Source organism: Aythya marila (genome assembly GCF_965140915.1).
Source record: "Aythya marila genome assembly, chromosome: 2".
Taxonomy (NCBI): Eukaryota; Metazoa; Chordata; class Aves; order Anseriformes; family Anatidae; genus Aythya; species Aythya marila.
Window position 1 is genome coordinate 80,088,039 of NC_139043.1, and position 23,128 is coordinate 80,111,166.

Here is a 23,128-nt window from a genome sequence, read left to right on the forward strand (position 1 = left end):
CAGGCTTTTACGTGAGATCGTTTCTATTAGTAAAATATTTATGAAGTTTTATTAACATGGTAGGAGCTCTTGCCTCTTTTACAAGAGGTAGAAATTACGAGCAGCCTGCCTTCCCTCTCATTTAATCTCCTCTCCCATCTAGTGTTTTTCTTTTCTCATCTGGACACAGATAAAATCCAACAACACTGGATATTTGTTTTGCGGTCAAAACTATCTGGAGTCAACAGTCCTGGCAGGCATTGGAAAGACTTCTTGTGCATAGAAAATTTATGAACACGCAGAGATGCTGGGTTCAGTAATCTGGCCTTAAAAGGTATCCAAACGTTTTGTTCGTGATCAAAACACATAACGCGGTGGAACGGAGCTGTTTACATCTGGGCTGTCTGGGGCTGTACGGCTGACATATGCGTGCATTGAAAGGGGAAGAGAGGCATTAAATTTAGGTGTCCGGTTCACGCAAACAGTTTGTCACGGTTTATTTTGACCTCCAGAAAAAAGAAATGCAACAGTGGCATCCTGTGGCCTGAGCGGCTCATGACAGGTGTGCCTGTCACCGAGCTCTTCCTTCACGGCGTGGGGAATGGAACAAATTATTTCGAGCAAGTTTACCAAAAAAAGCGCATAGTATTTCACGCACGTGCGCTGCAGGTTTTCAACCTGAAGTTAAGACTAATAAGACTACTAAGAGTTCTTTTTCCTTGCATCTACATCATATCCAAGGGCTCACTCCCACCTCCTGTGCGTGTGCATACGTGCGCCCCTTGAGTTTTTCAAAGTCCTAGCTTTTACTTGTTTAACTTGGACAGCCGACTGCAATTTGCTTGCCTCCTCACCAGCAGATATTGGCAGCTGTGACCAACAGGCTTTCTGAAAGCCTGCAGGCATGCCAGGAGGCACATTAATTGGGAACAGGCAGGCTCACCTGCACTCCTGTGTGGAGATGTCAGGGAAGCTGCTGAAAGCCTCATTTTTCCCTCTTCTTCTTTGATTTCCCTTCTCGAAAAGAGGAGATATTAAGATCTTGTAAAGCCTCTTCCTTTCTACTTCTTCCCTTCATATTGAGAGGTGTAAATGCTACTGAATGCTCAGCATCAGGAAAAAATGGGGGGGAAAACTGATCTTATCAGTAAATGAAGCAGCTTTCATCATTTTAATTTTGCTTTTTCTGTGCCCAGAGTGCTCCAGCTCTGCGTGTCTTGTGCAAGAAGGGAAAAACAGAGTACAGGCGAGGATGTCCACGGCTGCCCGTGCATGGGAGAACCTGTGAGCATTAAGTTTTCCATGGTGCCCTAAAGTCGCCACGATCCCATTCTTGGGGATGTTGGAGTGGGAGGCAGGGGAGCAGAAACAGCAGCGGGCAGGGGCTTAATTATTGCCTTTAATAATGACCGAGTGCTCTTCAGATTTTTTGCAGGGTTGCTTAACTGAGCTTGCACCACGGTTTCTTGCCAGTATTAATCCCTGGGCTGTCTCTTAAAACACGCGCACGCATGAAAACAAACAAATGCTCCGACTCGGCTCGCTGTGGCTCCAGCGATGTTAAACCAAGCTCCTTTTTGTCAGTTAAACTGACAACGAAGATAAGAGGAGCCGGTGTTGGTATCATCTGTTGCATAACAAACCACTCTTGACAAAAGAAGCAGCCTCCTGTCAAACGAATTTCCTTTACAACTGCCGAGGGGACTATTTTTAGTTTCCTCTGCCATTCTTTGCTCCTTAATCGGCTGTTTCGCTTTTCTGTTTTTTTTTTTTTTCTCTGCTTTCCCCTTTTCCCACCGGCTCTGGTACTTGGTACTGCTGATGAGCTGCTGCAGGGAAGGCGCTGGGCTCCTGTCGGCACCGAGGGCCTGTCCTGGGAGCGCTGGGGATACCGCCTGCCTCGCAAACCACCCCGAATCCACGTGCAGGATTTCGAAGACCAACAAGTAAATTAAACCAGCTCTTGCCAGGGAAGCGTTTTTGCTAAGGCCGCGCTCCGAAAACGTTGTGAGTTGCACGAGGGGAGCTACAAATGGTGTTTAAACATCACAGGCGCACCGCACCAGGCAGCAAACTCTTCATATTCCATTAGTGAAGCAAGGCTGAGCCTGCTTTTTCCACCACAGATAAAATTAAAGTGCTTTGGAAATGATGGTGTTTATTCCATAGGTCTTGACTCTATAGTACTGGCTGTGTTCCCTCTTGGTCTGTTTGACCCACTGCATGTTTTCGGTCCTTTGAGCAGCAGAACGATTCTTGTCTTCTGGCTGAGATATAAAACAGAAGTCCTGCCTATCTGTAATCCATTAGAGGTTTTGTGGGGCTGTTTGCAGCAGTAGGAGTGTGTGAAGGCTTTGGTTGTTCTGGAAATAACACTGCTTTGCTCACTTGCATATCATAGTTCAGTCAATCTAAATCAAGCAATCATCATCCTCTTCAGCCTCCTTCTAAAGCCTAATTCCTGTGGGTTATTTTATACTTTATACCTTCTTCCTCCACAGCATGCGAGAGCTTCATGGTAACGAGTGTTTTTTATGCCCAGGGTGCTTCAATAAGTTACAAGTCACTGTAATACTAATTTTTTTTAGCTAGATTCAAGGAGCACAGAGGCCAAGTAAATAGCCTTAAGTCAACTAGGAAGACTGTGGCAGCACATTTGTGCCTCTTTCCAAGTGAACAAAACAGCCTTGAAGTTAGCATACTAACACGTTTCAGGAAAGTGATGCAATTCTCGTGAAGAAGGAATTGATGGAAATGTCAAAAGTTTTAACCATTAGTATTTTCTTAACAAAATTGCATTTTCAAATGCTACTTAATGTTTAGAAAAAACGTCTTTTGAGAAAACAAAAACAAAAACCTTTTGTGACTTAAGACAAAATGGGTTGGGTTTGTGATTGAAATACTCCAATCTCTCTCTTTTTCCCAAGTGGAATAAAATAAAATAAAATAAAATAAAATAAAATAAAATAAAATAAAATAAAATAAAATAAAATAAAATAAAATAAAGGAAGAAAAGTGATGAGAAGAGGTAAACAGGGACCTGGTTTCTCAAATGGAATGCGAATACAAATGTATTTAATGGAAAATAAAAAGTACGCTGCTTTTTTTCTTCAGGCTTTCTCCTCTCCAGTCTTAGTCTTTTCTTTCTTCTTCTGAATATAAGTGACTAGTGCAAGAGTGACTGGTTTCCCTAACCCTAAAAAAGCATGTACCAAAACTGAACAGCGGTCCTTAGCCAAGTAAAGTTAGAGAGAGTTGGGGAGAGTTCATGTGGCCGATGACAACAGCTCCTTACGTGTTTGGCTGCTCTACTGTCTGACAGGATTGGATGGGGATCTCCTCGGCAGATTTTGCTGGCTCACTTCCTTCTGCCTCGTGGGTCTGGATTATGCTTTAGCCCCCAAATTAGTGCACCCATGCTGCGAGTCACCTGGCGTGATCCCAGCCTACACAGCAGAGTGATTGGGTGCCCCTCAGGAGGTATAATGTCAGCTGCCCTCTGTGCAGTCTACGGGCAGAGATAAAACTGTTCCTGCTTCTCTGTTCCCTTTTGTTCCATTCTTTTTATCGGTGTAACTTTTTAGTTCCTTTCAGGTTTAGTTTTGATTCTGCAGTTTTCAATCCCCTGAATTAGAGTTTGGTTTAAGAGCTGGAAGTGGGGGGAAGCACTAGAAGGTAGGCTGATTTTTTATTTATTTATTTATTTTCTGAAAATGCTTGAAAGTCTGCCAGTGAGTTGTCAGGTTAGTGATGGCTTGTGACATATCAAAGCAGACAAGCACGGGTTCATAATAATTCAAGATCTGTTGAAAACAGCATTGAATGTGGTTAGCAGTGAGGGCTTTTTAAAGAGAAAATAATCATTGTAAGTGTACTTCAACCATCACTGTAGAAAGAACCCATCATGTTAGTGTGTATCATTTGGATTTTGTGTCTCTTACTCAGATTTTCAGTGTTTTCATCCCAGTTCATCTGTCTCATTCCTTGCCCTGGTGCCTGGAGGAAACACTGCTCTTACATGTCTGCACATGGGGAATCCAGGTTTTCAGGCCACCTGTGTTCATGAAGCCTTCCTTCCAGCCATTTTATCCCATTGTTCAGGAGTCCCGTTTTTTGCCTTTGCAGACTTTTGTCATTCTACAGAAAAGGAGCGGCTGCATCTCCTGGGTCAGTGGCGTGAGAAGTAGCAATAAACTTCTTGGCCAGGAGCCTAAAAAAAAAATCATTTAGCTTCCATTGGGTGAAGAGGCTCTGGCCTTCAGAATCTCTCCCAGCGTTTTAAGAGGTTTTGGGCAAAGATGTCTGGAAGAAATGAGAATTCCACTTTTAGAATGGATATGAAATGAGAAAGCCAAAGAAAAAGACAGATTTTCCTCTCACACTGTGTAAAGGGCCTCTGTGCTGAAGACATCACCAGCTGAATGCATATAAGAAGTCGCCAGCAATCATTAAGCTCAATTAATCTTATTCTTGAGCACATGATAACAGCTGTGGATTATTTAAACAAAGCAATGGTGGGCAAGCAGGAGAGGGAAATTAAAGAAAAGAGGTTCTGCTGTAAACACTTGTACCACCATCACCCAAACTACACTGTAGTGTAGAAACTGGGTCAGAGACACCCTTCCCCCTCCAGGCTGTCAAAGTTATTTGAGCTTCTATTGAAACCATCACAATAGAAGAGTTTGGCTCATGCATTCACTGAGCAAAACTGATTTGTGTTTCTTGGTTCAGAAAAAGCTGCTGGGTAATTTTTCCGTGCAAGTACAATGCAGCAGTTCAGCTGATCCCTGAAAGCTGATTTCTTGGTGATTTGCCTTTTATTTAATAAAGCACTTCTGCTTTTATTTAGTCTTTCTAAATTCACATGCTGAATCTGTGTTTAGAAGCCTTAAACCTCTCTCCTGCCTGTATCGGGTTTAGGAACCGTACTGGTAGCCTTCATCCAAAGTTCAAAAGATTTCTGTAAGTCTATTGAGATGCCGCTTGCTCTGTTTTCTTACTGATGATATAAATCTAAGTTAATTGGTTTGTTTGCTTGTTGGGTAATTGAATTAAATGTATTGTTTAGGAAGTATGGCTGGACTAGACACAAACACAGCTCTTCTGGACTATTCCCACTCCCCTTTTTAATCCCATATTTAAGTCTTTCATCCTTGTTTACAGCTGTCCTATTAGCAGTCTCAGCCTTCTGGTGTGCTCTGTCTGCTCTGTTTTTTTGTGTGTTTTGTTTTTCTGGCTTCTTTCAGGGAGTCCCAGTGCCTCCACCTTGTCCTGAGAAGAAAACCAGCTTGCTCTTTATACCATGATGACCGGCTACACAGGTTGCCAGCAAGCACAGAACCAGGGAGTTATGCTGTCAGATATGGCATTAGTTGGCGGTGCTCACAAACCCTTATTCCAACAGATGAATGAGTGAAGTTAAACAACAGGTTCCAGAGTTTGAGCCTGTTCTCTAATGCTCAGCTGTCACGTTTCTTTCTGCTTACATGAAACATCATTTCTTTCTTTAAAATCGCCTGACACGATGCTTGGTGTTGCCAGGAGGTGTCTGTGGGACCTGCTTGGCCATGGAGCCAAGAAAGCTGTTGTTGAAGGAGCTGCACACCCTAAATAGTTGTGGCATGGTGTGTTAAGGAGGAGTGGGAGTGGTGGGGTATCAGGGGAAGGATCACCATTTCCTCGAGTCCACTCTCCAGATGAGATGCTGGTTGTTATGAAGCAGTAGTGAGAACTTTTCTACCCATCCCGCTTCCAATTCTCCATCACATTGTGTACACTAACAAAAAAGAATTGGAAAAAATCTCCCAGTCTGTGTGCTAGTTTCAATAGCATATGTCTCAGGCTACCTTGCTCCAACAGGCACACTTACTGGAGCTACGTACATTATGTCTTCTTTGCATCCTCACTACCAAGAAGAAAAATAGAAATTCTTGCCGTCCCACACAGCTGCCCGAACGAATAAACTAAAGAAATGGTTTGGAGAGAAACTCAAGCTGGGAAGCGATTTGCACCCTGAAGTTTGACAGCAGAATGCCTCCTGTTGTTATCAAGGCTAATCACTTTCCAGCCCTGTCTCTGGCAAATGCTCCATCTGCAATAATCAAGTCAGTGCATATGACATAGTTTTTTGACAGGACAATATTTCTTAATAATTTAGTAGCATCGCACACACACAAAAATAGAGTTATAATTAGCTCTCATCCCTGAAGTTGGAAGAGCTTTTCAGCTCGTTGGAGGCTGCTGGCCAATTCTCTTATCTAATTGGATGAGGTTCCTACTTTCTCCCATTTGTATGATGTCTGCTTTTACACAAGCTCATTAAGTGCAGCTGTACTCCAAGTTTATAACAACAGCCCCAGTGAAGCCTAGGCAGAAGTTTAATACCAGTTCTGTTTTCCCTTTCTCATCTGATTTCAATCCATTCTGGGGGTTGATATGTGCCCAAACATCTTTCCCTAGCACCTAATTCTCCCCCCTCCAGCTTTTTATTATGAATTATTGCAATAATTAGAAACCGGACAAATTACATTGGATTCATCTGTCTGTTTTGAAACCGGAGAGTTTACAGCTTGCTTTCAGGAAAATACATTTTAAGACAATTTTTTGCTTCCATGAGGCATACAGAAGCAATTTTTTCCCCTTTCATTTTAAAGCTGTCATTAAATTGCAATCAAATAATTGCTACACCATTATTTAAGTCTTCAGCAGCCTTGAGCTGATTATACGGGTAGAAATCAGTATGGCAGTTAACATTATATTAAACTTTTGCATTTAGATGTGTGTTGGTTTTTTGTTTGTTTGTTTGTTTGTTTTTCAAAATAAATACTTCTTTAAAAACTAATCACTTTTGTCAGTATAACTACATTTTTCTCAAGCTCTTGTGCGTAACTTTAAATCTTGAATTTCTACTTAGTAGAATATGTATAATAATAGAAAATCCTCATTTCCCAGAACTTGAATTTTTCCTACTTTATTGCCTACATATATTCAGGTTACATTTATGAAAAAAGATTCACCATCTACTTTCTGCGATACAGATATATCGGTTTTAGAAGCGGTTTTATAATTTTTGTGGATACTTTTGTTCTTCCACCAGAGAGCTATTCCAAGGTTTCTTGGGAAACTTCCCGCTTCATAATTTCCTTCCCCTGCCATGTTCCATGAGAGAGATGGAAAAGAATCACAGTGAGACACCGGGGGAGGATTCAAAAGGACTCCCTCCTAAGCCAAATTCCAGCACTAAGGGAAATTTCCATCTGCTGGTACCCCACCTCCTAGCATCTGTATTCCCTTGAGGTTGTAGTGCTCTCCTGGCTCTGAAGGTCAATGAAGGCTTGACCTTTACAAGTCCACAACATGGTTAGCTTTGTCTAAGATGTAAAGATGCAAACGTCTTGCAAAATCCAAAGCACTAAATGAATGAATAGGGAGAAGAGAATGAAGGAGGACACCCAGCACCAGCCTGACCTGAGTCCTACTTGAACTTGCCCTATGCTGTAGCCCTCCCTCGGTTCATAAAGAGGTACCGGAGTTGAATGTTTTGTTTCGATTCCTGTCAGAGTATGAAAAATGAACAGTGTTGTAACCAAGTCCATGGTCACTGCTGTCGATGGATCTTCATGACAAAGTTTGTGTGTGCAGGTTGATTGTCATTCTCATTGATGACACAAACTGGTGGTCTAATTGATCATTTTAATATAAAACAATGAGTCACAATTAGTTTTGACTGATGCTTGACTTTACTAGAAAAATGAAATCTGTTAACAACTCTTTTTTTTTTTTTTTTTTTTTTTTTGTATAGGTGGTTCCGTCTGTAGGCTATTATGTGCTCAGACCCTGTTTAGACAAATAAAAATACAAATGTTCTTCTTGTTTAGCGTCCCATTGCTTTTGCAGTTTTCATATGGGGCCACTGCCCCACGTATGCATAAGGTAAGATTGCCTGATATTTATAAGCAAGGACATTAAGTTCTCTTCTAACCAGGAGAGAGAATTTTTGTAATTGACATCTACCATCCTGTTGTCTTCAAAAAATGCAGGCTTATTTTTATGGGAAATACTTTATGTATTGGAGGGGCTAATGCAACACCAGAACATTTGTTTTTCCAGCTACAGTCGTCATGGGCACATCATTAAAATGACAACGGTAGCTGCTCCATGCTGTCTGATTCTGTAATGTTTTGACAGAATTTAAGACATGAATGAATGTTTGTGCTGCTAGTCATTGGTGAATCATACCACTTAACTGGAAGGGTCAACGAGATAAAGATACGTGGTCTTCAGGAAATGAAAACGGCTTCTTGAGTTTGTGATTCTGAGCTTGTTTGTACACTGCTTTTGTTGGAAGTAGCATCGGTTGATGGAGATTAAGGCAAAAGCAATGAGTTATTTTCCCAACCCTTGAGTGAGTGGTGATAGTTGTTGGAGGATGTGATGACAGAAGAGAAGCGGGTTTTAATTTTGTTTTTGAAGTGGGAGGGGGTGGGCAAATGGATGCTCAAGACACATTAATGAAGTTATGTTGACAACTGTTAAGTGTGAAGTCTGTCATGAATCTCATTGCAATGAATATGTCTTTATAAGCAAATTGTGCTAGAGACATCTGTGCAATTGTCGGCTGTAATTAGAGAAAAGGATGGTTCAGCAGTGGACATACAGTTGAAAATGAAGGACAAGGGTTTTTTTGTGTGTGGGTGTGTATACTTCTGTTTCCAAAAGTGACATTTTTTTTTCACTACCTATTTTCCCCAGTGTAGCTACTAAATCAAAAAAAAATATATCACAGAATCACATAGAATCACAGAACTGTAGGGGCTGGAAGAGACCTCGAAAGATCCCTTTTTAAAATTTATTTTTAAAATTTCTCTTGTAGGATAGAATTTGAACGTTTTAGGGCAAACAGGGAGCTTTTTTCATTGTGCCCTTGTTGATGGCATTCTGAAGATGTGTGAAGAAATGTGTTCCAAAAAGACTCGGGAAAACTTGAGGTAAAATGTCACTTGTCGAGTGTGCAAAATAAGCAAAGAAACTAATAATGCTTAGACCGGGGCATATTTGTGTTTGCACACGTGGTGCTCACTTGCAGTACACACTGCAGCTGTGTGTCACGTTCGATTTTCCTAATACCTTTGTGACTGTATCATGGTGTTCCTTTCAAAGGGGCTTACGTGTATTGTATGGGGACAGCTGTTTTATTGTCAGAGGAAGGGATTTGCTCCCTGATTTTTTTTTCCAGCCATGGAGCTCTCCACCGCTCTAAGTCAATTTGAGCTTAAGACAAGCAAATATATTTGAAAAAAGGCCTTTGTCTTTCTCAGGTAGTTGAATAACCTCTTGTAGCTTAAAACCTTTCTGCAGCTAGCAATGGCTCCACTTCCAGTGCACACAGTAAAAGGTCTTTCCCTGGCTCCAGCTGATATCAATGGGAGTTTTGCAGGAGTTGGCGGTGGGAATAGCTCTTGGGTTAGTATTGCACTTTGAAAGCTGTGTGATGAGAAGAGCAGTGCGGGCCTATCTGAACCCCTGATGCTGTCTCACCTCTTGCTGGAGGTATCTGTGTCATTTCTTTCTGTTTATGCTTCTTGAATATCTTTCATGACCTCTGGACTGGCCTTACTTTCCCCCTCCAGCTTGGCAGAAAGCAAGGAAGCATCCGCAACGTACCAGGACTGAAATCTAATTCCAGATCTGGAAGCTGTGACTTGGATGTGACTGGAAACAATGCTGCCTATCTGTCCTTGGTTAAACACTGATTTTCTGTCCCTAACGAAAATACTGGGAGAATGTAAAGCAGCGCTGATTTAGGTGGCCAGCAACTAGAGTTAAGGGTTTATTACATACCCTGTCTGTGAGGAGGAGGAACAAGGAGGGGCTATCAGTCAGCACCTTTGTTTAAAATACATCTGTTTCTTTCTCATGGTCACATTTTTTAAGTGTCAAATCTACCAGCTTCTTTTAGAGCTATGTGTTGGAGGAAGCTGTGCGTTCTGCTAGCAGTAAATGAATTACATAATGGGAAGAATGTTTGCAAAGCCTATAGAGAAATAACAGCTGTTTTTTTTTAAGTGCAAAAAAAAACCCAACCCTATAACATTTCAAAACTGTAGCAAGAACAAGGATTTTTTAAAGACCTGGATGAAAGAAAATCAGTAATGCGTAGGGGGTGATGAGTGGACCAGACACCTCACCTGTTTTATTCCTAGGTGCAGAGGGAATTTGGAGTTAGACGCCAGATGGAAAGCAAACTCAGAACCACATGAACTACTAGCCAGTTTCCTTCAGCAACATTAATTTACAGTCTCATGAGAGAACACCTTGGTTTTCTGCCAGCTTTGGCTTCAAGCAGGCTTGTAAGAGGACAGAGCAGAGCAGTCAGCAGTCCCTTTCAGGCCACACCGTCTGTGCGGCGAAGCAGACGGCACAGGCTCTTAATGGGACTCCGCTGAAAGAATTACAGAAAACGTCTGTGCCCCTGGTCCCTGGTGAAAAGCTTCCAAGTACGTTAATTATAATGCAGTACTGTGGCTTCTCCTCTGCCTGCCAGGCATTTTACAGGACGCTGGCATCTTTATGCTACAAAAGCTGGCTTGCCCAAACTATTGTTTCAGGTTTTTTGACATGTTTTGCATTGCTGGATCCTGCTGGTAGGTGCTTCCTTGTTCAGTGGAAAGGTGGCTCAGTGGATGTGGAGCAGGTCGGGAAGAGAGGCTTGAAAGTCATTTTGATTTGCCTTTGACAGTGCTGTGGGATCACATCACGTGGGATCACAGTGTTGTGATGCATCTCGGCCTTTTGGAGTGGTACTGCCTTGAAGGAGGTGTGTAGAAACACACTAAAAATTTATTTCCAAACTGCCTTGTCGAACACTGGGGCATCTCATGTGGCACTTCAGTTCACTTTCTGATCTCACACTGTTTTCTTCCCAAACTATCCAGGAGTCAGAGGGTCAATGGTTTTCTCCCTCCTCTCTACCTGGTAGTTCTAAGATGGTATTAGCGTTTCAGATATGTAAGATTTAAGAGATGAAAGTGCAGAAAATGCTGCTCAGTTTGAATGTTGCTAAGCATGCTTCAGACTACTTGAAGCATGTGCTGTCACATAAGTGTCTTGGAGGGCTCAACCCTAGAAGAAACCAAGAGGCTTTTTGACAAGTGAGCTATTTCTCATTTTTGTGTGTAAACTGCTAATAGTGGATGGCTATTTCTACCACAACAATAATGTATAGCACAGTTTTTTGTGCAATACTTTTTTGTGCAAATAGAAGGCAGCATTTTCTTCCTTCACAATCTCAGATGTAATTGTCCCAACAAAGACAAGGATTAAGGATCTGTCAGAGCTGTTTCCACCCCAGTGTGAATGAGTTAACCTTGCCAGTGGCCCCAGTCAATGGTCACTAATGGACTGACTGTATGCAGTGATCTTGCACAAGCTATGGCTGCTTTGACAGAAATGGGATCACACGTCTCTTCAGAAACGTGTGCAAATACAAACCAATAAATAGATTGGCTGGCTTTTGTTTTCTGCCACCTGTGGCTTTATAAGAATTTGCACCAGTACCAGTACCAGTATGGCCGCCTCAGAGGCAGTTCTTGATACCAAAATGTTACTTAGGAGCAGAAGGCTAGCGCCTGTTAGGGTCAGATGTGATGTGAAACATAAATGGCAAGCAGTTGTTATCTGGCCATTCACACAGGAATAAATTCCACTTTGTATCATTTGCAATCTCTCATTAAATATTTAATAAGCTAGAGGGACAATAGCAGGAACTACAGGCGTTGCCAGGCTGAGAGCCTGCTATTTCAGAGGGACTGCAGCACACTGAAAATGTCAGTGAAGGTTTGCAGTGCTTGAAACCATTTGTGTGTATTTTGAAAAGGGAGCTTTCTCTGGCCCAGCAAAGCTTGTTTTAAAGGTGCTCCTACCAGTATAATTTCCAGGGTGCCAAAACCCACCTCAGTTATCAGGTGTAACATTCATTTTGTCTTTATCCCAACCTCTTCTTTTCTGATCTGCTCACCGTGCTTTGTGCCAGTAAGAAGGTAGGCATTTAATCATGGGTGCTAATCTTTCTGCTTTTTACAAAAATTTGAGTCAACTGTCCAGGCAGAAAGAGGGGAGTCACCAAAGTAATTTACCCGTTTTTGCTGCCTTGGCTTGCCTTCCTAGAGAAATTTAATCACTTCTTCCTTCCTTAGCTAGAAATACAATAGTGCAGAGGATACTTTCCTTCAAGTCCTTTCAGTCTTCTTTCAGTCTCATGGAATAATCAGGGAAAAAATGGCAGTACCTGCAGAACTGCAGATTTGCTTACCTCCTGACAGTCACAAAGGAATTTGCAACCTCATCTGCTGGGCAGTTCAGTCCTGGGCCTAAGAGGACACAATCTATTAGTTGTGTTTTTCTGCTGTGGCTTCTTTTTTTTTCAGAAAGCTTCAGGCTGCCTTCCTCCACCTTCTCTGCCTTTGGGGATGCAGATGTAGGGGTAGACGTTTTTGCACGTGTGTCTCAATTTTCCTGGAAAGGCATTAAACTTCTAGCTAGCTTGAGGCACTCACTGCAGGTGCATTCATGACAGTACACTGCACATGCTAGGTTGCAAAACTCACTCCAGACGTTGGGTGTATTCATGGGGCCGTTAAATACTCATTACCTAAGCTAATCTAGCTATGTTCTACATGCAGTGCAGCGACAGAAGGTGTGTGGTAACAACTGCAATGTTGAGGGCCAGGTAATATGAACCCTTAAGAAGCAGAATAGCTAAACACCTACTGGAAACCAATCATAAGAGTAACAAACCTTTGGCAGTAATAAAAATGCTTTACTTTTTTACTTTTTACTTTTTTTTTTTTTTTCCTCAGCCCACTGAAACTTGCTGATATGCTTTCCCAGCTTCTTTCTACTAGGTTGAAAAACATTTCTAGTGAAAAAATGGAAGACTCTCACTGCACTTTCTACAAGACGTTGGATGTATGAGACAGTAGAGCGGGTGGTAGTCAAAAGACAGTCTTTCTGTCTTGAAGTATCTGATACACCTGTCTATTGTATTTCACACAGCAGCAGTTTATCAGACCTATATTAGTGTATTTTGATGCACAAAGGCCTTTGAGGAATGCTGAGGTATGTCTCTTTACAGCTTTCTGGGGAGGTTTTTGTTTTAGATAGTGTAGAATGCAGCTCCTCGGGGTTGTGCCCATGGATGCGATATTGGCTGCTCTTTTTTGGGATCCAGAGAAGAAAGAAATGCAGTAACAGAATTAAACTGCTGAATGTAAGATAAATGCCACCCTTTGCAGTTGCCAGCAGCACAGATACTTGTATATGGCTTTAGTGCTTAATTTACATAGTGTTTAAGGAATATACCTACTGATGCTCTTCCAAGTAAGTCTCATTTAGAAGTGATTTTGTCCCAAGGTCTCATTTGGAGCTTGCTGTCCTCATTGAACCCACCTGGGAGAAGTGACATGTGAGTTGACAGACTTGCTAAATCTGTGATTCCTGCCAGTGTGAGCTATGATAAAAGAAAAGCTTAGACTAAGGAAGAGTCTTCAAATAATCTCACTTGAGGTGTTGACTTGCAGACCCTACGGCTCTGAATGCTGTAGTGAGTGTGATGGGATGCTGTGAGAGGTTGTTATGCTGTGGAACATTAAGCACCTGATTAACCAGTCTCCTAACAGTCAAAGCAAGGAGAAAGCTCTCCCATCTTCTATCATGATGGCCCAGGCAGACCAAGAACCTGCCTTAGCTATTCGGAATATCACCTCTTTCCCTGACCTTATGGGCAGCCTGTGGACGCAAGTTCATCAGACCTTCAAAGATGAATTTTATAAATGCATTCTTGCACAGTGCACACTGGGTTAAATACAAACCTGCTATGCGTACAAGCTACCACACACAACTTTTGAACATTTTAATATTAGCTTGAAAAACAGCACAGCATTAATAAATAAATAATTTTTTAAAAAAAATTGTTTATGCTTCTCTGTTGCGTAAACTTCAAAGACGTAAGTTTTGTGTGTATGTGTGTTCCTAAAGCATGTCTGCTACCATGTAGTGTAGAAAGTTTCTTTTTTTTTCTTTTATTTTTTTTAAGAAAGCTCAAAGACGGTTGCATTTCCATAGTTCTAAGATCTGTGGCTTTACAAAAATCATTAAATACTTTGGATCTGGAGAAAAAGCATGGGTGAATAGTGCTTCTACAGTCTCACCATAGCCTGAAGATATTGATATCAAGCAGAACATGTCACCAGAACAATCAAGAAGGAAACATTATGTTTCATTTATAGGATTGCACTCATAATTGTTGGGGTAGTGTCTTATCAACCAATCCTAAACAATTCGAATGCAAAACAAGTAACTCACAGTGTGCTTTATTATTTTTTCACAATATTAACTAGACAGACATGGAAAGTTTAATGGCAGCATGTTCTTATAACATTTTAAAGACAAAGAACAACATAATCATATTAAATGATGATAAACTGACAAACTACATTACCATACATACATCATCCAAAGGTACTGGGTAAACGATATCTGCTTATGTACATTTATGCTGGTGATAATTAAAATTCAAATATTCAGAAGAAAAAGAAAAAAATACGCTACTTAAATTATAAAAATATATAGTTCTGTGTGGAATTTTTTAATGCTGTATAACTTGGTGAGAAAGATTTCATCATGTGATGAAGCTGCATTAACTTAGTATAGGAGTGTGATTTAAAAAAAATACAGATTAAATTGGCTCTTTTGTCTTCTTTTTGTGTAGCCTGGTTTGAAAGAGAGAGAGGAATGAAAAACAAAGCTGGGCTTTTGCAATGAGAAAGAATTTTTATGCTTATAAATCAAAAGATGTTTAATTTTTCGTTTAGTACTGAGCCATTAACTCATAATACAAATGAATCATTTTGCTAGCTTGTTTAAAGACAGAGAGAGGAAAAAAAGACAGGCTTTAAACATGCTACTTCACTACATGTTTAATTAATAGGACTTCTAGGTTTGTGAAGTTGAATGCAGGTGCACAGGTAAGCACAGTGTCATGCTTCAGGGTCAAAGCATGCAGACCTTACATATTTCTGACTCCCACTGACTGAGCTAGGGAGACTACGTGCATGCAAGGCTGAGGTGTCCTGGGTCTATATTCTTTGAACTGTACCACATCAATGTTTCCTTGGCACATCTGCTTTCAAAGAAACTTTTTTTTTTTTCAAAATTGCTCTTTATTAGTGCAACCCTACTCAGACTGCGTAATCTCAAATCACAACAGCAAACCAATGAAGTTTTGTAATGATTGGATAATTTTATAATACTTTAAATTTTTTTTTTAAGATGATTGAAAAATTTTCTTAATTATAGTCATGTTGTAGTGCATGAATTTGTATCCAGGTTTAGTTAAAAGCTATTTTCAGACCACCTTGGGTGCACTCCTGCATCATCTGAAACTTGAGATTTTCTTACATACCAGTGTCATTCTCCATATCTTCCAGCCCCCTTCCTTATCTGTATATTCTCTGTTACCTCCACAGCCTCACTCCTCCTTTGTTGGATCCAGTGCTTGATCTATTGAGAAATTTCCTTTGTGTCAGCTCTGATTTCAGAATGCTTGCAGATTTTTTTTCTTGTTTTTCCATTTGTTCCGAAGTTACTGATCTGTAACAGATCTTAGGTGATTGTAGAGTTATATTTTTTCAGAAGCAAAATATTTTCTTTCATTATTTTCTTAATAAATGGAGTGAGAAGGAATTAATGACAAATAAATTAAATACAGCCAAATCAAGTATTTCTCTCAAATTCCTAAGGATTTTCTGTTTTGCAAAAGACTGCCTTCAGAATTAATTAAGCTTTATTGTGAAGAATAATCATGGGGTCTGTGTAATTGGTTACTCTGCCTTTGTATCATCCTTTGTCAAGGGAAAGAATGAAAGATGAACAAATTCCATTTAACAGTCATCTTTAACCAGGGAGATATTTCAGTGCGCTCTCTGATTCCCTCTATTTCTTGACCTCTTCCTATGTTGTCCTCTGATCTTCCACACCTAACCAACTTCAGAAGTGTCCCTCCTTTTTTAACTTTTGCTTTGACAACTCAGGTACACGGGGAGTGACCAGCTATGTGTGTCTGCGTAGTGACGGAGGATGGATTTTCACTGAAGTGTAGTCTTGGAGCATGAAAGTCTGTAAGGCATTTTGTGGAAAAAAAAAAAAAATCTATGTGAAAGTGTAATGAAGAATAGGAAAGACAGGAATTATTGCAAAAGAAATGCGTAAGTGAGAGGAGAGGATTTTATTAAAGAAGTTCAAGCTTTTATATACATTCAATGTTTCTACTATGTTTCTTAATAAATGTATTACCAACTACTGTTATAGCTAATGCAGCCACAATACTGTACTAGTCTGCAGTCAGGATGGGAAAATTCCGTTAGCTCTTTAATAAAATAAAATCATCAACAGTCATCACGACTCCTCTTTTTGCCTGGTATTAACTAGTACACTGGGAAGTCCAGTGAGTAGACACAACAGAACACAAAATCCTCAATATTCATCTAAATGTGTATCATGTGTCTTCTTCATATTATTTCTAAAGCAGCTTTAAAAAACTTCTGCCATTGGAAGGTATTAAAAATAAAACCCATTCAAATTATCCTTGTAGTATAGCAGCACTGGAATTGATAGTTACTCTTTTATTACTTTTGACAATGTAAACCTTTAATAAAATAAACAATATTGAAACAATTCGAGGTCTAATAGTTCATGAACTTTAATGGGCGTATGGGCACAAATTGAAACGAAGACTAGATTGTGAAATGAAACATTAGCTCGATACCAGCCAATTCCAGTTTTGAAATTGGCTTCAAACAAATTCAGCTTTGTAGCCGAAAAAATACAAAGCCCACACTCAATCCGCAATACTTGGTTGCTCCCATTTAGAATGTTTTTCATATGAACCCTGGATGTATACGCTCACAGCTGACAGAAGCACTCTAAAAACATTGCAGGTGTTTCTGTTTTGATGCTGTTTTTTTTTTTTTTTTCTTTTTCTTTTTTAAATCAAGCCTAGTTTAGATCACATTTTTGTGTTCTTAGAAACATTTCCTTTACATGCTTCTATAAAATTAAAAGTAATTTCAAATTTGAAAGGTAAGCTCATTCTGTCTTTGCTCATACAAAGTGTAGGTGCCATGACTAAGTAGCAGTAAAAATGCTGAGATGTACAACTCTTAAAAACAAACAAACAAACAAAAAAGCAGCTTTGAAGACACAACATCAACTACAGCCTTAACATTGAACATATTACATTCCCAAGTTAATGGAGCTATTTTGCATATAATGCCACAAAGTTATCCAACTGAAATCTTGAGGTTGAATCTACAGTTTATTCACTGCATTTTTTTCAGCCTTATAGCACTTCTGTATTGTACGGTACGTTTTACTCAGAGCTTTGCAACCTTTTCTTTCTCTCTCTGGATGTCCATTTACCCACAAATCCCAGACTTCAAAAGTTTCATAGAAAAAATAGGAGCGCTTGATTGAAGACGGAGATTTCCACTACCCAGAGCAGTCCATGTGACACGCTCAGATTCTTCTGCTTCCTCAGCAGCTCTGGACCCCTCCGAGCACATGGAAAAGCCCTGCTCTGACACACATCGACACATCTGCTCTCAGAACACAGGTCTGTTTATAAAACTGTATATCAAGTAGTCTGCATTCATTGTACTTGAGTTGCTTTTAAAATAGGGGCAGATGACTTCACCCTCCCCTCTTCCTCCACCCTGTTTTCACTTGAAATGACAGTAGGCACCTGTGCGACCCGAGGTGTCAGAGAGTCTCTGTCCAGATAGAGGAGTTGGAGTTTCTTCGTCATCTTTTCTTCTGTAGACAGTCTTAGGAATTTGTTTCCATGAAATAATTTTGGGGGTGAGGGGCAGGAGGATAAAGCTCACTTTCTTTTTTTTTTTTTTTGTTTTTTTTTTTTTTCTTTTTGTTACGAAAATGAGCTTGATTTTGGTGTCCAGTTTGATAAACAAGGATAGTCAGAGCTAATTTGTAACTCAGCTGAGGTCTGTTTCTTGCCGAATAAAATTAAAACCTTTTTCAACTTTCAGGGACTTAGAGAACCACATTTAATTGGTTTCAAACCCCTGGAGGAGCTCCGTAAGTAAACAGGATTAGTTGCAGATACGAGCCCACTGAAGTGGGACACAGGTCAGGTTTTCAGACTCCAGCTCTGCTCTGTCGAAGCAGGCACTTAAGGTCTCCTGATGTTTCTGTGTCAATAGCCGTGAAAATGTTTTACTGCTGAGAAAATCATTGGAACAGTGATTTCCTGCAAGCCCCAAAGATTTAACTTCACACTTCTATTAAAAATTATTTCAGTTGACACACATTAGGGTACTGGATGAGACTATTATGACTATGATGTGATGGCACGACTGGTAACTTGTAAACGCATGTTTACAAGGCATAGGCAATCGTATTTCAAACTGTAGGGATAGCCAAGTGTCCTTCAAGAAGTTGCCATTTTGACTGCACGTCTGTACCATGTTGAACTGTTTACTCCGTCAGTTCTTGCTGGCAGGACAGGGTTAGAACTTCGTTCACACTGACCTTTTCTTTCAGATCCCTCCCAGCCATCCAAAAAAAATGCGAGGAAAATCAACACAATTACGCAGCCTTTAGCAGCTCAAGTAACTGCCCTCCTAAGTGTAAGCAGGTAGGTCTTTGTCAGTATATTTGCTCTTCAGAGATAAAATAATCCAGCCAGCTGCATTAATTAAAAAAAAAAAAAAAAAAAAAAAAGAACCTAAAAGACAATGGGGCTCATTAAAGTTAAGAATAACAACATGATGTGATGACAGATACAACTTGCAGAGTTTCTGAAAATAGCAGGTTAAAATGTAAATATCTTTCAATAAATAATTTTCCTGCAATGTAAAAATAAATGATATTTCCTTTGGCAGTAATAGCTGATTTAATCTTTAGCCAGGAAGTTGTTTTGCTCATAAAATACCATTGTGCTACAGAAAAAAAATATTATTTTGCTGTTTTGAAAGACTTTTGTAATCCACGATAAACTGGGTGACTCTACTTATGTCCAAGATAAGCGCCAAGAGTGATGCAAGCTCCCACCAGAACCAAACTCAGGATAGTCTTCAGAGAGATCCAGGAGAAATCGAACAAAGGCCTCATACTGTTGCCATACAACTCCACGAAGGCATCCTAGAAAGGGAAATAAAGCAATATCAGAATCCCAGTAACTTTTTAAGAGAGGGAGGGGAGCTTCTTCATGCACAGTGGTCATCCAGAAAAACAGAAAAAAAAGAAGCAAAACACACAAACCTTTTAAAATGTGGTTTGGGAGCTATGTTTTCGTGCAGTGCTTAGCGCAAAGTTCTCTTGCCTATTTCTTTACAAATATTGCTGTAATTGCTTACAGCCTGACATCTGCTATAGGCATGCACAGTCTAACAGAAAATACAGGAACAGCATTTTAAAACATGAGTACCTCCCTTTTGGCTCCTCAATGTATATATACAAAAATACACAAAGGAGGCAAATGGAACTTCATTCTCCAAACGTTTTGTTTCCACTGGACATGGGGCATCTATTTTGTTGGTCGGCATTGCTGAAAACAAGTCAGTATTTATTGGGTTCCCTAGGGGTGGGTTCAGAAGACTACGTGTGGTAGCCACTGAGATGTTTCATCTGTGTGGATTAAAGCTGTTTAGGTGCAGTACAATGTTATGCCTCATGACTGGCACCAGAAGGGGTGACGTCTCGGTCTTGAACTCCTGACAGTCATACTTTGGTCTGGCTTCAGGGTCAGTCAGGCTAACCAGCTGATCTGGCACAAGAGTAACCCAGCCCTGAAAAAAGAGTTGTTTCTCCATGTGGTTGTCTTGTCAGCCTGACTTGCCCTGGAGTTTACAGGCACTACATTCAGCATGAAGAAGAGGAGGGGGAAATAACACCAGAGGGTTGGCCACTTCTCATAGCTGCCCCCAACTCGAATTGCATGGAGGCTAAAGGGAATCCTTGCCTTGAGCCCAAAACATGTTGTGTTTTCTCCTTCAAGCTGCAGTCCTGTATTTAAGGAGAGCTGCACTGAGAGCGTCTGGAGATGCATGCAGGCACTGAATGGAAAGCCTGTTTAAGTATTAAAGTTTTTGTCGTCCATAAATGCAATCGGATTTTACTAGGCTAGTGATTAGACTGGTAACACTCCGCGGTTAATGAATTTCTTTCAAGCTGCCTGTGATTTGGAATTTATAACACTTACAAACACAAAACTTCAGAGCATTCTGAGTGGTAAATTACACTGTGTTGCATGAAAGCAATAAATAGTAAAGCTGAATGACTTTAAAAATGGAACACAACTCATAGCAGGGCTTAGGACAACTCTTTTATTTTGCAGCCAGTCCAGGCCTGCACTCAAACTACTGAGATAAACCCATGAAATAGCTATCCAATGTGGAGTTTCCCATCCCTCTTTATTACTCTAGGCTTCCTTTTTTTTTTTTTTTTGGTAAACATTCTCTATTTACGTTTTATGTTATGATGCCTTTAGATGTTTTGTAATACTACTACGCTAGGAGGTAACCTGCCTTCTAAAATTGCATATATGTCATGGATTACTGCAGGAATTAAGACAGAAAGGTCTCCACCATTCATATAAACCTTTCAGCCATGTGTATTTTCCATGAATTACATAAGTTAAATTAGCCTTCATCATTAGCGTTCTCTAGTTATTGTGAGAATAAAAGCATTTGTGGTTATACCACGAGAGGGCGTGTAAGGTTTTTTTATATTGTGCCATTTGCCTGTTCACTAGATGCTGAGTGAGACTCAAATAAGTAAAATGTATGTAATTTCAAAACGTGTCTTTACATTAAATAATATTGGTGCATATTGTATGTAAGAATGAGCGTGTCAGTAACAGAATAGCTATAGGATTTGGCCCACAGATTGACCTGAATCATGTTCCTCCTGTTATTTCTCCATGCTTGTTACTCCAGGCAATCATTTTCAAGCATGGGTATCCAAGGGTATTTTCTTAAGTGAAAGCAGCTTAACCTTTGGGGGGAATGTCTTAAAGCAAACTGTTCATTCCTGAGAAAATTTGGCAACTTTCTCGTTGCTGCCTGGTTTTTGAAATAGACATTTGCAAACTCTGGCCTTAATATTCAGCTGTGCTGTTGCAGAGCTGAAAAGCACAGAGTTTGCTGTGCAGCTCTTTGGAAAGCTTCCTTTATTTCTCCTTAAGGCTATGAAGTAACACAATATCCTAAAATGTTACAGACTGGGCTAAATCCTGTTGCCGCCAGTGCAGGCTCACTGACTTCCATGGGAGCTTTGTCTGGATAGGGAGTTCAAGATCGGGCCTTATAAAAATACAAGGGTAAAGTTCAACACTTGGTGATATTATGGGTGGAAAAGAGAGGAAATGAAAAAAACAAAACAAAACATGGAAATGCAAGTCGTGAAAATATTTTAACGTTACATTTCCATGGTTTCTTTCAGTGGGCTGGGTCTCACTTCTGTATAGTTATGACAGCTGATGCACACACACTATCAACTGCAAAATGAGTGTGTTTTGTGCCTTCTTTCTACCTCAATTTAGGAACATTCAGCCCAGTTTGGTTGGAAAGCCATTTCCAATGATTCAGTGATCTCCCGGTACTTGCTATGAGGATGGACAGAGGATTACAGTAAAATTTGAAGACCTGGCAAAAGTATGGCATAACCGATGGTTCAAAAGAGGAATGCTAAGAAAAACTGTGCAGCATGCAGTGCTTTTTCATCAGAGATTATTACAACAATAACATGAACCCAACCTAATGGTGTCTGCACTATATATTACAAGTAGCTCTTTATGATCATTCCCCCTCCCCTTCTCAAACATCCTGATTAGGCCTATTTCCGAAGCTTGTTTGAACAGCCTGTCACTATTTGTTTAAGTTTCAAACCTGTTTTAAATAAACACATGTCCATTTTATGTACTAAAACAAGGCGAGGGGGGAGGGAAGTATGACCCCTTACTGGAAACTATTTTAGCACAAAGAGAACCCTAAACAGAATCCTGACTGTTTCATAAGGTTTGCCTCCTTCTATAAACCCATGTTTTTGTCACTGGATTTTTGTCACCTAAACCGGTCTGTTTAAAATAAGAGAATCAGCTCTAAAACAAATAAGATTAGCAAAATTGCTTGAAACACTTGATGTACTCTGAAAAGCACTCTTTATAACTAAAGCAAGGGTCCCCTTGGCAAATAGACCGAGGCAAGTCCTGGCTTGGTCAACCTTTCTGGAAATGTTACACAATTGGAAAGAAAACGCTTGTAGGCCTTTATTTTAAGACCTGCCTATTTAAAATTTAATGGAAAGTTATATCCTGCATGTAAAATTATATCAGGGCAGTTAAAAGTTATACGGAAAAGAACTCTTCATTCAGCCCTGTAAGTTTTTTGAAAGTCATTTCTCTGGAAGCTTTTATGAAGTCAGATCAGTCCGTCGTTGGTTTACGGTGCAAATTCACCTTGCCTGTTTCCACCCAGCAGGAAAGATGGGAGTGTTGGAGGGAAAGATGCTCGGCCTAGGCGCCTCTTGGTACCACGCACCTGAGACGGTGGCCTCACCTTCTCGGGCCCGACTGGCAGGCCAGGGGCATGCCGAGAGCCCTGCCCGCTGAACCACCCATGGGGAGGGCAGGCCCCAGTCCTGGATGGCGTTGCATGGCTTTCCAGGGAGCCTGGGGCCAAAATGGAGTTTGTTGAATTTTGCCTGTGAGGGTGTGGAGGTGTGAGAGTGCGCTGTGTCAAGGCCATCTCGAAGCAGAGGCTCTGTCTCACACTGCCCTCCTCTTCCGCTGGCCCAAATTTGGCGGCACTGATCCACGAAACAAATGTCCTCTTTAATTACACAAACATTCTTTGCTTGCACTTGGAGTTTATTTAGTCTCGGTCCTCTTGCAGCTCGGCCTTCATCCCTGCCCGAGAGGCAGGCCCTAGCTTCCAGGCTGCAGAGGAGTAAATGCTTCCCATATGCTGCGCCCGGCGAAGCATTAATGACACGACTGCTCCCTCCTGACTATGCAAAGGGAACAGCCAGCCTCGGCATGGCATTCTGCATTTGTGACTGAGGGGGTGGCGGGGAG

The 23,128-nt window shown here is 40.6% G+C and overlaps 1 protein-coding gene and 1 long non-coding RNA gene across 2 annotated transcripts in view; one reads left to right on the plus strand and one right to left on the minus strand.

The window, feature by feature from the left end:
• The first annotated feature begins 280 nt into the window (after positions 1-280).
• Positions 281-1,844, plus strand: LOC309874573. The gene is made up of 3 exons (XR_014316862.1): positions 281-313; positions 1,176-1,263; positions 1,815-1,844. It is a non-coding gene; the product is annotated as an uncharacterized lncRNA (long non-coding RNA).
• Positions 1,845-16,982: 15,138 nt separating this feature from the next.
• BCL2 (BCL2 apoptosis regulator) overlaps positions 16,983-23,128 on the minus strand; it is an 88,143-nt gene continuing 81,997 nt past the window's right edge. The window contains exon 2 of the mRNA XM_082752597.1: positions 16,983-19,194. Within this exon, the coding sequence (XP_082608723.1) occupies positions 19,060-19,194 (135 nt within the window). The 3' untranslated portion in view covers positions 16,983-19,059. The remainder of the gene's footprint in view (positions 19,195-23,128) is intronic.